This window comes from Tachypleus tridentatus, chromosome 1 (genome assembly GCF_004210375.1).
Source record: "Tachypleus tridentatus isolate NWPU-2018 chromosome 1, ASM421037v1, whole genome shotgun sequence".
In the NCBI taxonomy this organism is placed as follows: Eukaryota; Metazoa; Arthropoda; class Merostomata; order Xiphosura; family Limulidae; genus Tachypleus; species Tachypleus tridentatus.
Genome location: NC_134825.1, coordinates 98,435,544 through 98,450,058, shown reverse-complemented (window position 1 = coordinate 98,450,058; position 14,515 = coordinate 98,435,544). Strand labels below are relative to the sequence as shown.

General features: G+C 33.9%; 1 protein-coding gene across 4 annotated transcripts in view; it reads right to left on the bottom strand.

Moving 5' to 3' along the window:
* LOC143256706 (small ribosomal subunit protein mS27) overlaps window positions 1-14,515 on the bottom strand; it is a 63,594-nt gene that overhangs the window by 13,555 nt on the left and 35,524 nt on the right. For all 4 annotated transcript variants that reach the window (XM_076514287.1, XM_076514316.1, XM_076514308.1 and 1 more), the window contains one exon: window positions 12,012-12,181. In XM_076514287.1, the coding sequence (XP_076370402.1) occupies window positions 12,012-12,181 (170 nt within the window). The remainder of the gene's footprint in view (window positions 1-12,011; window positions 12,182-14,515) is intronic.

Below are 14,515 nucleotides of genomic sequence, written 5' to 3'. Positions count from 1 at the left end.
GGGTTGAAATAATCCATACAAAATGCATATGCAGAGATACTGCGTGTGCCAATATAAACTTCACACTCTAGTGGGGAAACTGCACTACATTAAGAAGAGATATGCTCTTCACCTGGAACCTAAATCATGGCACTTGAATGGAATTTGACATAATCACTATATGCTAGGCTCTAACTAGATAGTCAACTTCCCACTGCTCAGGGCTGGAATTACATTTAAATTACAATTAGAAAGTAAGTATCACCTAAGCTAAGTGGTCAAACCCTCTCCACAACCAAAGAAATTCAAAAGACAACATTTCAAATTCAGAATAATGGGATCCTGTATGCCATACCCCCTCTAAGGAAACAGAACTCATTCACTCTGGAATTATAAACACACATCCTCACTCCCCAGCTGTGCAAGGAAGGTAAATTCCACTTGCCCCTGAAATTATGGGGAGGATGTGGAACAAACTGTGCTCAACCAAGAACACAGGATGGAACCATTCTGTGTTTGGAATTTCAAGGAGACAATGGACCCTCTTCCATGAACAATGTACTGAAACAAGATTGATCAAAAAGAAGGGCCATGCTCATCCTAACTGAATAAAGGAGTATCAAATATTGACTGCTATTACAAGAAGGCTCCCACGTATGCTGATGCCTTTCCTGTCATATAAGAAAAAATACCCAGGGACCAGGGTAGAGGAGTCACAAACTCTTCCCTCTTCTCAAAGTGGAAAAAGTCACTCAACACTCTAGAGAAATAGCACCTGTCCATTGCCACAGCAATTGGAAATCAGACACGGTAAGACACCTTAGCCCTACTAATATGAAACAAGGGGGGTAATACACACTGGTGAATTACAAGAAACAATGTTCTGGATAAAATACAATAAGTAAACTAAGATAACTAAATCTTTAAAATCAAGCCAACCTCAATTTATTCAGTCTAATGATTGGCAGAGATAGACAAAATCCCTTATTCTATACCCATGATAGTTCATGAATAGCAGCCCAGCATAGTACAGTAATACCACTTGCTCTACCTCTAGGTGGTCATATGGAACACCTCATTTCTACAGTGTCTGATGCAACCTAGATAGATGAAATTGTGTTCATGGATGCTAGTGCTGAATTGGTTTGATAAAAGTACTCCTGCCTGGGCAACACTCACAACAGTGTGTGACCCTGTGAAAAAAAAAAAAGAAAATGACCCTGGAAAATAAAGAGGAGACAATATTAGAAATTAAGGTTCCCATACCTCCTTATATAATCTAGTAAATGAGATTAAAAAGCAAATGGGAGTAGTAAAAAACCCTCAGAAAATACTGCCAGATAAGTAAGTAATAAGTAAGTAATGTGAGATAAAAGTATTAGAGGAGGTCCACATACCAGTCAGAAATATACAAATGTGATGAATGTGAAGGGGTGTGATTCACAAAAGAAAGCCCAGAATAAGTGATATACATCAATTTCAATATCCATCTCAACAGTGTAATTGGGGAGAAGTCCTGGGAACTAAAGGATCTCAATGAATTGAATGTAGTTGTCTAGTGCCTCTAAAAGTATTAGTACAAGCAACACAATACTTCAAGACTCTCACTGGACATAGCAAATGATCAAGATCCAATTGGTCATAAAAAAGAAATGGTGGTCAGATGAATTTGTAGAAAGGGTTTATCCCCTTCCCTGGCTGCCAATGTCTTAAGGAAGAAGAACCTGAGTACAGATGAATGAAGGCAGACAACAGGGTATCTGTGCACAATCACCACAAACTCCAACCAGTAACATATGCAGGCAAGCAGCAACAAATATAACCTCAAGGGAAAAATGATACATGTTAAATGAAGCTAGTGTCAAACAGATGCTGAGAAAGAGCATGTAATAACAAATTAATATGCCCATTGGGTAACTGAAATGTTCATTTGGGACAAAGGACCTGAAACAACTTGAAGGTCAGAGAGCACTGGGAACTCAAATACTGTTAGTCTTGAGTAGATAAAGGTGAATGGTAAGGCTAGTTTATATGAGGAGATTGTGAAAGATGCAACACCCTTTCAAAGAACCAGATCAAAAAATAAGCTGTTGTTGTCATTGATGGTCAAAGTGGGTTCAACCTCCTTTCAATACACCATTGCCACAGTATGTGCTATTTTTATTGGTAAATGTCTTTTGTGGAATTATGCAAAGAATGAGACATATATACGGTAACTGTAGAAGTTAAACCCTAATGCTGTGTAAAAGACTCCATAACCTCTAAGCAAAAAACTTCAGGATAGCTGGGTGTACAGTGTTCTAGAGGTATAATCCCATCCAATCCTAAATAAATGCATCCATTGCAAATGCCTGAAAGTGAGGTATCAGAGACTAAAATTCCAGAAGTTGGCTATTCCAATGAGAAGCCAACACATCAATCATCAGTGTCCTGAGTTGAGAGCAAATCCAACAGAAAACCTCACAATTCAGCATTCATTCTGTATGAAAAATCTGTGTGAGTGAAGACAATTGATCTACCACCAAATTCATCATCCCCATATTCTGGCAAACTAGTAAAGTGATATGATAGAAGTTGTTCCAAAAGAAAAGATCCAATGTCCAAAAACAGAGACCTGGATCAAGTGCCCCCTTGATGGGAATCGTAAGACACCATCATGGATTTGTCACACTTAAGCCAAACATATTCCCCCTAAATAGGTTCAGACCACAAAATATCACTCTTTGAACAGCAAGAAATTCTAAAACACTGTATGGGGAAGCCTCAACATCTGTAAATCCTGAACACTGAGATATGCACCTCATCCCTGAAGCAAGGCATCCATGAAGATAGGATCTCTGGAGGGGGTGGTAGCACAGGGCCACCATTGGAATATTGTTACAACCTAAACACTATACAAGATGAAAGATGATTATCCCAAATAAAGAAACTGAGAACTCCGGTGAATTGCTGTTCATGATCCAATAAAGAACATTAAAGGGATTTCTTGTGCCAACACCCACAAAAGAAAAAGAACAATCCACACAGTGGGAGAAGGAGGGGTGAGCAAGAGTTGAACTGCCTATTCCATAGCTTGAAACCAGATGGTAGTCAGCTGAACCTGAGACACATATTGAGAAAGAAACCCAGACAGACAATATCTAGTGGTGAAGTGAGAATATTTATCTCAACTCTGATAATGAAATATGTCTTGGTTGCTTATAAAAGTAGAACCTGGGTGTGATGTTCTGTAAACTGATCAGGTAGTGTCAGCAATAACCAGTCATCCAAGGAATGGTGTGGGAACAGGCCTAGAGAAAGGAAATGATATGAGAAACTTGTACAGTTTTGCAGAACACATATTGTCTTGATGCAAGTCAAGGGGCAGAGCCTTGAACTGCAGTATCTGATCCTTGTGTACAAAATGGAGATAGCTGCAGGATGCTACAGATATGAAAATATGCAGATAGCAGTTAATGACATTGAACTTGGAAATCCAAAATCCTCCTAAAAACTCAACAAAGAATGAGTGGTGACCCCATTGTGAACCTTGGAAAATCTAGGAAATCATATCAAAGAGAAAGATCAATGACTAGAAGCCAATCTCCTGTATTCTTGGGCACAACAAACAGTTTATTGGTTGCTTGATTTGGTGTTTTATGGCACAAATGACATTATAGCCATTTTCAAAAAGTAAAGTAATAAAAGTTTTTAAAGACTGAAAGCAATATTTTAATAATAACTCACCAGGATGACCAACAGGTAGTTCAAACAGCAGCATTAGTCACCTAAAGTTGGTCTTTCCAGTCCTGGTTTAAGAATTATTTGATGTTACAGCCATTTTCTAATTTCAAATTGGACTAGAAAAACTGTGATTCTTAAAAAGAAATCACATTAAAAAAGGTCTAATTATATAAATTAAAAACCTCATATGCCATTAAAAACATTAATGGCCTTTAAAAAACTGAAAACATTTCCAAGGTGGACAGTGTCACCATTACCAATAACACTGTCTAACATTATGGACAAACCTTGGGACAGAACACATTTAAAATGGTGCCATTGTTGAGAGTCATAATGACAGCAAGACAGTAAAATGTGGCTTATTGTGACCTGAGTGTTACACAGCCTACACATTGATGCATCAGTTCCAGATAAAAGAAAATGATGAGTTACAAAACTGTGACCAATGTGTAGTCCAGTTAGAACAACTTCCTCTTACCAATCCTTACGGTAGAAAGACGGCCAAAATCCAATGTAGGGTTTTATTTGGAAAAGCTTGTTTTCTCATTGCTCATTCAAAGTCGATTGCCAGCTGGCATGGAGCCAAGCCTTCAATACAAAACCATAGTCCAAGTATGTAACAGGCACAATGGTGATAATGCCAGAGCAGATAGATTTAGCTGCGGTGTCAGCGAGTTTATTCGCATGAATAACAAAGAAGCCCAGTATCCATAAAAACTAGATACAAGTAGATGTTAAAGAGAAATGGGCCAGTCGGTTTTGAATATCGGTGAGAGCAGGGTGTGTACTAACGTGAAGTTATTCCAGGGCCAATAGAGAACAAAGCAAGTCAGTATAAATAGTGCAGTTTGAGTACCGCTTAGCTTCTATATGATCCAGAGCAAGAAAAATAGCATACAGTTCAGCAGTGAGCACAAAAGCTGTAGAGGGGTTTCTGCTCACAACCACTGAACCACAACAAACCATGGCAGACCCCACACAGACACCTGATTTCAAACCATCTGTATGAATAGGAATGGAAGAATGGTTCAAAAGATGTTCAGTGAATAACAGACAGTATTTCCAATCAGGAGTGTCTACTTTTCTCAGATGACTTAAAGATATGTCACATTTGGGGACTGTAAAAAGCCATGGTGGGATGGGCTGACCAGTGGATACAGCAAAGTTATCCAAAGACAGACCCAATTCATCTAACTGCACCTGGATTCGAAGACCAAAAGGGGCGATGGAACAAAGTTTCGAAGCATATAGTAAAGACAGTTGCAAACAGCAGAGGTGCAAAAAGGTTCACGAGACTCTATGCATAAGATCTGAAATGGAGAAGTGCGGAAAGCCCCAGTGCAGAGCCGAAGTCCTTGATGATGAATGGAGTCAAGTATCTTTAAGGCTGAGGTCCTGGCAAAGCCATAGACCAGTGATCCATAATCGAGTTTCGATCAAATAAGAGCACGATATATCTTTAGCATAGAACATTAATCTGGTCCCCAAGTAGCAAAAGAAAGGACACGTAGGATATTCAGTGCTCTTGTACATTTGACCTGTAGCTGTTGATGTGTGGTATAAAATCCAGCTTATGGTCAATAATAAGCCCCAAGAACTTTATGTCAGGGACCACAGGCAGCACAATTTCATCGATATGGAGTTCAGGATCAAGGTGAACATCCCGTTAGCAGCAGAAGTGTATGCAAATGGTTTTAGAGAGAGAGAAGTTAAAGCCATTTGCTGTGATCTGCTTCAGTAAATGACAGAGGGAAATCTGTAGCTGCCACTCAATATACCTCATGTTTGATGATTGACATGAGATGTGAAAGTGGTCAACATAGAGCCCACTTGCAACAGTAAGAGGGAGTTGTTCAGTGATGACATTAATCTTTATACTGAAAAGTGTGATACTCAAAACACAGCCCTGAGGGACTCCAATTCCTGTAGAAAAGAACAGGAAAGTGCCAAACCCACACAAACTTGGAATCTCCTGTCCATTGAAAATCTCAATGCCATCAAAAGAGAACAAGGAGAAAGTTTCATTGAGACACCAGGGAGATGGAAAGGAGATATCAGGAAAGGTGGAACATTAGCTGATTACTGTTGGTCATTAAAACAAGATGCTTGAGATACAATACATAAAAGAAAGACCTTAACACATAGTTTTGAGACTAAAAGACTTAAATTTCACAAAAATATCATGATGAATGAGGATGCATGTTCATTTGACATCAATGTTCCCTCTTCTTCAGTTTGTATTTTTGTTAAAAAAGTATAACAAAAATAAAACATGTTAACTGTTCTAAACAAAATAATAATTTGATCTTAGTAAGTTTTCTTCCCAATTTGTAAAAATCCTTACATTATTAAAACCCAAAGTGCTTTTACGAAGTTTAAATTTGCAAGCCTGTGTAAGTAAATAAAACATTTTACTATCACCTATAAATGTAATCATTATTTTATTTAAGCCATCACAATTACAATTAGAAATTATTATTTAGCCAGTTTAATTATGCTTGTTGATTGAGCAGTATAAACAAAATAATACATTTCAGCTATCAGAATATTCTGATATCCTATCATACCTACTGAATAATAAACATAACTGAACTTACCTGATATGAATAATAAATTCACTTTTTGAACATAATAAAAAAGCACCATACTTGCAATCATTGCAACTATGAAAACTGTAGTATGTTTATTAAAAGATAAAATCACCATAATTTTAAACAAAGAACTAAATACCAACATACATTTACTAAGCCATAAGCAATCTATATTTATGTGACTTCTTTGCTCCATAATGTATATGTATTCCTGTATCTTGGTAAACTATTAGTACTAAGTGATGACAAAACCTTCTCCAAATATTAATATCTTATTGTAATACCTCTAAACCATATAAGCCTATCTTATCTCAAGTTATATGTTGTCTTTTCAAAAGAAAATTTCTTTAGTTTTTAAAACAGATCTAACAAACAAATATTTTCACAATTCACAATTAAAAATAAACTGAAAGTAACATTTACAGAAAATATAAAAAACCTTACACTAATATTTTTACACTTTCATGATAGCCTAATCTTGCTCTATCCAAGCATATTTAAACTTTACAGTTGTTTTCAAAGCTGTGTTTCATTAGTAAATTAATCATACTTTTGTTTATTAAATGGTAAATTGAAACAAATTATTAAAAACTTCATAAATAACATATACATGCACCACTAATGGAAGACTTTACTGTACTTCTTTGGTTTGCTGATCCCCACGCAGAAGATACAGCAAATCAAAACTCATAATAGACTTCTATCTCACAAACTGTATTTTTAATTTAACCTTTATTGGAAAGAAATCTGTTAACATTTTCCAGACTTGTTACTTCAGTCAGTTTTTACATGCTTATAAGTATGCGTAAAATAGTTGGAGTGCTAACAGTTTAGTTACATGTTATTCAAGTGTTAAATGTTTTAAATTTTGTTTGATATATTAAATGTAAAAAATCTGCAAATCATGTATTAACAAACAAAGCTGGCAAATCATGTATTAACAAACAAAGCTGTACTCAGAGGTTCTTTCATTGTTTATTTCCTACTTTTTTCAGATAGCAAGATTCATGTTTCACTTAACTTTGCATTTGGAAAAAAAAGTCATAATGTTACTCAATTATGAACAAATTCCCTATAGTACAATAATTATTAAAACTACTGATAAATTATACAGTGCCTTCCAAAAGTGCTTACCTCTAACCAATAATGTCACATTTTGAGGAAATACAATGTAGACATTTTTTTAATTAACTTGTTTTTATCAAAAGCTCTAATGATCAAATCTGTTATGTGTGAAGAAGGCTGAATATCAGCAAAACCTGCAAAGAAAATATATGAAATTTGTGTATAGTATCACTATTCAGGCCTCTAAATCAGCACTCAATGGAAGAGCGTACCTTTGGCAGCAGTTACTGCTGTGAGTCTTTTTATGAATGGGTTCCTCGCAGCTTTGCACAATGGGATAAAGTACTTTTTGCCCATTTTCCTGACAAAATTACCCAAATTTTGTCAAGTTCAAAGAGGCTGTATACTTATTAGTTTAAGAAAAAATTAGTGTAATGGTTTCTGTCTGTGTGTAATCAAAGTGGTTTAACTTAAGAGTAAATGTATTTGTTCAAGCCATAAGTAACATAGTGATATGATAAACCAATCATGAAAACCAAAGAGGTTTCTATATAGAAAGGGATAAAGTGGTAGAGAAATATTGATTAGGAGAAGGTTACAAGAAAATTTCAGAACTACTGATTATCCGTTTGAGTACAGTGAAGGCCATCATTAAGAAGTGTGATGCGCTTCATACCATCCATTTACTACCTAGATCAGGTCACCCTTTTATATTAAGCAGCCAAGTAAGTAGGAAACAAGCTAGGGATGCATTATAAAGTTAACAGTGAGTTTAAAAGATTTGCAAAGTTCCACATCTGGGGTTGAAGCCACATAATTTCCTGCATCTGAATGATTTAGAGTTGCAACATCAAAGGGGCTGTATACTTATGTAATTGAGATTTTTTTTTTGAAAATTTAACTTACATAATATCAGCATTCTTTTAGCTTTCTCAATTTGTAGTATGTGTAAATTTTAAATACAAGGACCCATTTAAAAGTTTCATGACTGCAATCTCATATAGCAACAAACTGTGCAAACTTTGAAAGGGAATGAATACCTTTGCCTGACACTGTACATTTTAAAAACAAATATTACTATTAAATTGACACATAAGACTCTGAGAGACAAGAAAATACTTGACATTGTGATTAAAAGTAAAACAAAAAAAACACCAAAAAACAGTTCTTTGGTTTTCTAAATATAGCCAACATAATCTCCCACTGTGTAAAGACAGAACAAATTGAAGTGAGTAATACGTGTGAAACTGACCAGGCTAGAGTAATATCGTCTTTAGTACCCTGAAATAAGTAAAGCCCTGTTTATGAATGGAGACAACAAATGAAGACAAAGGCTGTACTCTCTAAGGCTTAGCTACAGTAGCAATACGGGAATAATATTAAACCATATCAATGTTAATTACAGGTTTTTACTTATATAATATAAATATATCCTGTGTTATTGTTGTGCTTAGGATTCTTCTACAGTAGATATCCATGATTTGTTGGTGATAAATTCAAAAATAAACTAACAACACTCACTCTACTTGTTTTCAGAATAATGTATAAATTCAGAACTATTTAAATGCATGTACAACTTCTTTACATTATAAAGGTAATAGATATATCATAAAAACTATCTAGTTCTCTTATTCTTGTCAAAAGTCAACTTATGCCTATTCAATTGCTTTGGAATTTCAATTGGCAAGGAAAATTATTTTTCTCTAGTTCTATTGCACTAGTATTCTATATATAATTCACTTTCAACTGTGGCATGAGTTACTGCAGTTATATACAGCTCTTCCACTAACTGTCAAGTCCATGTACTTTAGATATCATTTGTTCCTTTTGTAAAAGTGCAATCAGACTGATTTAATTACTTTAGAATTTGCTTTGACAGAATACACTATACTTCTTGCATCTTCTAAAAGTGCTGGTTTTCCTCAAATATGTTAAACATTGGGCCTAGATTAATCGTTAGGCCTGTCACTTCACCTTGGCCATGATTTTACTCTCTTCTGCTTTGTCTATCTGCTATTTCCTGCTTCTTTCATACTATTTATATGTTCATTACTAAATTGTTTGCATACTATATTCTTGACATCAATGAGTTACAAACACAACTTCCAATAACTGTCTACTTTTAACTATCTTACAATAATAAAAAACTGAATCATAAAATATTCATTCACAACATAAACCAATTATCAATATCTTCACTAAACAGTCTTTTATATTATGGCAATCAAAATGAAGCACCCTACTGAATTTAATACAGAAAAAGGGGTACAAGATAAGCAGTTAAGCAAACTTGTGCAAGCATTGCTAGCATACCATTTTTGTAATGTGATTAATAAATTGTCTAAATAAAATAGACCATTACTGTAACCCAGATGCAAACATTTTATTTTGTTATTTTACTACTCTTTCTGCAGCTGGTAATACAACATTAAACAGTAGAGTCTTTTTTTTCTCTTTAGTCTTGATACCACTCATAACCACTGAGGCACCTTAGTTGTACATACATCATTGGTGATGCTCAGAAAAAAATAGCTGATGACACCCACCTCTTTTCCAGGTAGCCATCTCTAATTAAGCATTGAAAAACTGGAAGGAAGGCAGTTAGTCAACTCTTGAGTTACTCTTCTACTAATGAATTGTGAAACTGACCATCATTTATAATGCCCCCACAGTTCAAACAGCAAGCATGTTTGTCAACAACAAAAACTATAAATCAAGCACCCTAACCACCAAGCCATGGCCATGCCAGGCCCAATCCAGTATGTCATTTAATGTCAGTAAAATGAGTGAAGGAGCTTGGACCCTTCTGGACTCCTGCTCTAGATCTATTCCTACTTATTGAACCTTTAAAAAATATGGTTATTAATTCCAGGAAATAATTGAGGGGTCTGAATCAACTGGACCCCAACCTAGATCCTGCTTATTCAACATATACAATTCACAATTACATATTAGAAACATAACACAATGTAAAAGAAACAAAAAACAGTAAATTTAAAATTTATTTTACACTTAAGTAATCCAAAAGTGAGTCATGGATGATGCCAACTAGCTGACAATAGCAGATAACCTTAGTAGTTTTACAATTGCAAAGACAGGGTAAGCAAGTTTAGTGGCAACAGGAGTAAAACTGAGACCTTCAAATAATGGGGTAGCCTCCCACTATGCAGCTTTGTGCTTAAAAACAAACAAAAATAATTAATATATTTTAATTACTTGGCTAGTTTGAGCAATTTAAGTGTGTAAATAATCAGAAACATTAATTTCAATTACTTAATTTTTGTGACAATCAATTTCATCTTAACTTTGTTTAATCAGTTGTTAGAATAATCAAAAATAGTAATAATTGAAAATTCTAATCAATATTCAGGTAAGTGAATAAATCACATTTCCCTATATCATCCTTGTATACCAGCTGAATCATAGAAAGCATGCAGGAGATTTTGTGCATCTGATCACAACAGTCCTTTTGGAATAAGAATTACATGCAGAGCTATTGATGAGATGCAAGGTCATCAAATAAAGCACGAATAAAGGATAGACAAAAATGGGCTAGTAGGTTTTGATTATCAATAACAACAAGGTGACAACTAAAATTAAGTGATTCCAGGGCCAGTAGACATTTAAGACAATCACTTAACTCTTAACAACATTGTGAGATTCCAAAAGTGTTAAATGTAACATACTCATTCTAAAGCTAAAAATTCATCAATGAATATTATGGGAGGATTCATATACATACATGGTTAACCACTAAGTCTCACTCTACATTAACTATCACTTAGCAATTCTAAATCTACATTCAACTACAATTACCAAATTTGGCAGTATTTCAGTTAACATTACAAGTCTTTCACAGAAACAAAGCATTTATTTCATTGAAGTATTTTTTCCATAAGCATATTGAGTATTTGTTTTGATAATCCATGTGCTAAGTAATTTTTATGTTAAGATTAAAAATACTTTTTCTTGCCTTAGAAATCTTATATTTTCTTTATATAATCTCTAAAACCTCATAAATACATTTCAAACTTTTTTTCTGTAAAACTTTATACTTTATCTACCCTAACTCATAACTACCAAACAATTGAAATAAATATAAACTGTTTTTTTTTAATGACTTCAAACTGCAACATGCAACTATATTAATTTATCCAAAGTAGCTTTATGCTTGTAACAATACACATCTATTTATAATTTAATTGTATTGTTTTTTTTTGCCATTTTGATTGACCTTTGAACTGTGTCTAACTAATATCCACACCATTATATGTTGTAAATCACTTGGGGCACATGCAGCTCATGTTACCCTACCAAATTACATTATCCACATCCTACATTTTGAATGTAAGACACAAACTAAGTGTCATACCTAGTAAAGGATACCTGAGAAGAAAGGGATAAATACATAACTTCTCAGAAATATGCTGAAATATATTATTTTATATTTACACGTAACAATTTAACGTTTTATACTAAAAATCAATTCATGAAAAAAAGCAGAAAGCTGCATCAAGTAACAACAGGATGAAAGATAGTGTAAATAAAAACACAATTCATTCAACACAGAACCACATTAATCAATCTACAACAATATAATATATGATACAAGTGTTTAATTACTTTGATAAATATTCTAAACAAATAAATCACCTCTTCTTCCTCTTCCTCTTTTGTCTCCTTCTTCTTACCAAGTTCACTGTCCCATGGTTCTGGTTGTGGATCACGTAAATACATGTGGCATGAGTAAAGAGCAAGCATACAACTGATTGGATGATTGAAATCTTCTTGCAACATCATCAATGATGCTATCTTGGTAGCATCTGTCAAACAACACCAACAATATGCATCACATATAACTGATCAAGTTTCTAAGCAGCACTTAAGTAGCTATGATCTTAAATTTAATTTTAACTTACGTAACAGAAATAAAGTATTCACTTGTGTTTATGATATTTCAATTAAATAATGTTAAAAAGTATTTAACAAACAGATGCATTTTCTTTTTACTTAAAACAAAATTTATACTTTTCCTTAAATTTTTCTCAAGCTTTTTAGTTACATCTTTCAACAGTATAGTTAAAATATTACAAAAAATCTGCATATCTTGAAAAGCAATGGGAGTTTTTGTGTGTATTGTATATAGAAAACTGAAAATTTTGGTGTTTATGCTGGGTACCCACTGAACAACTTTATTACCAAGTTTCAAAATCACTACCCAAATCTATCAAACCAATGACAAACATCAAACTCCATGCACTCTTTTCATTATCTATGTGGCAATCTGGCATTCCAACTTCCCAAGGCTACTGAAGTTTAAATACAAAGGACAGGATGACGTGTATATTTTCTGCATGTTATGAAATAAAAATAATTCACCAACACTTTACTGCATATCTATTTTCTATGAATTCCTTTCCCCTTGTAGTACTATAACCCTTATCCCACCAGTAAGAGTGTAGTGCTATTGTTTACTAGGAAAAATTTATTACACACATAACATTACACAGTTGTCAGATTTCATACTGAGGCTCACAATGTTATGCACAAAGCCTGCATGCAGTACAACAAACCTCTCCACAGGTAATGTATAACTGACTCCGAATTTACACCTTTCATCACACATTAGCAAATTCAGTTGATTGTACAGTTTGTGTTATACTTTAACCAATATCAAAGAGTTTCACCTAATCACATAAATTGTATATTAGAGACAAAAATAGGGTACATGTCAATTTCCCATGCAATATCAGCAAATGACATTCATTTGAAGGTTGCTATAAAATATCTGACTGTAGACACTATGAACTGTAACTAATGGTCTATTCTATGTCATGGTTACAAATCTTGTAAAGTAGGTCAACAGTTGCTTTTGTCCATTTATAAAACTATAAATATCAAGGATAAAAAGTATTTTCCAAATAAGACATTCCCTTTTTATATCATTTCACTGACCAACTATAACTACATATTAGAATTAGCATATTAGCTTATTAGTAGGATTAGAGTTGAACAACAACTTAAACATAATAAATTTGCAGGAATGTGAGTTCTGTGGGAACAACCTTTCTCATGTTAGATGTAAATCACAAGTTGTCCAGGATTCCAAGAGTCAAGAAGGTTTCTAATTCTTAAGTTTAATATTATATTTCCATCACTTCACTGTTTTTTGAAGCTTCACCAACAAGTCAGAGGCTTAATTTCTTAATATTATTCCCATTTAGAATGTACTACACAGTGTGACTTTCAACTATTTTTATTATTTCATATCCAGGTTACATTTCTTTCTCAACACTATATTTTAACAAATAATATATAGTGTCCAAAATTAATAACTACAAGTGGAAATATTTTGGGCTAATTACTAAACAAAGAAGAAGTAGGACAAAATCTCTATTTTTTTTGAAGTATCCTAGCCTGTTCTGGCAGTAACACTTCATCTTTGAGTTGAAAAATAAACACTCAGAAGTACAAAATGATTGGGGTGAGTCACTGGATCTGAGACAAACAAGTGTTTGGGACTTTTCTCAAGCATACTTAGAGGCAGTCACACTTTGAATAGTGGAGAGAAAAAAATCCTAGACTTGTTGTGTAAAATGACTTACCTATCAGGACCTCAGACCTTTGTCTATGATAAGGAACGGTTCATTTCAGGAAGTTTGGAACTAAGTGGAACCAATATATCTCAGAACAGCTGCTATGGGTATTAACACTTTTACTAATAAAGCATAAAACAGCATTTTTACCTTCTTAGGTCATCTTTAGATTAACAAATTAAATGAAACTAAACTTCTTCTCAGCTACAATATCTGCCACCATTTGAAATCACATCATACATTTATCTCAAAAAATTTCAAAAGAACTTAAAAACCTTGCACTCCTTTCACTTACCACTAACCACTAGAATTTGGCAACAGGTAATGTCTACCTAGCCCATAAAATAACAAAAGACTAGGAGATACAAAGTTTGAACTTGAGAATCAAATATAACTCATCAATAACAACACTTCTGAAAATATTGTACAATACTATGTGTTAGGATAAGAGAATATTTTGTCATTCTTTCCACTTTTATGAGAATAATTTTTCTCTGTCAATGTAAATTTCAACACTATGGTAATGCTTCACTGATCCATGTTGACAACTGAATAAGCCAG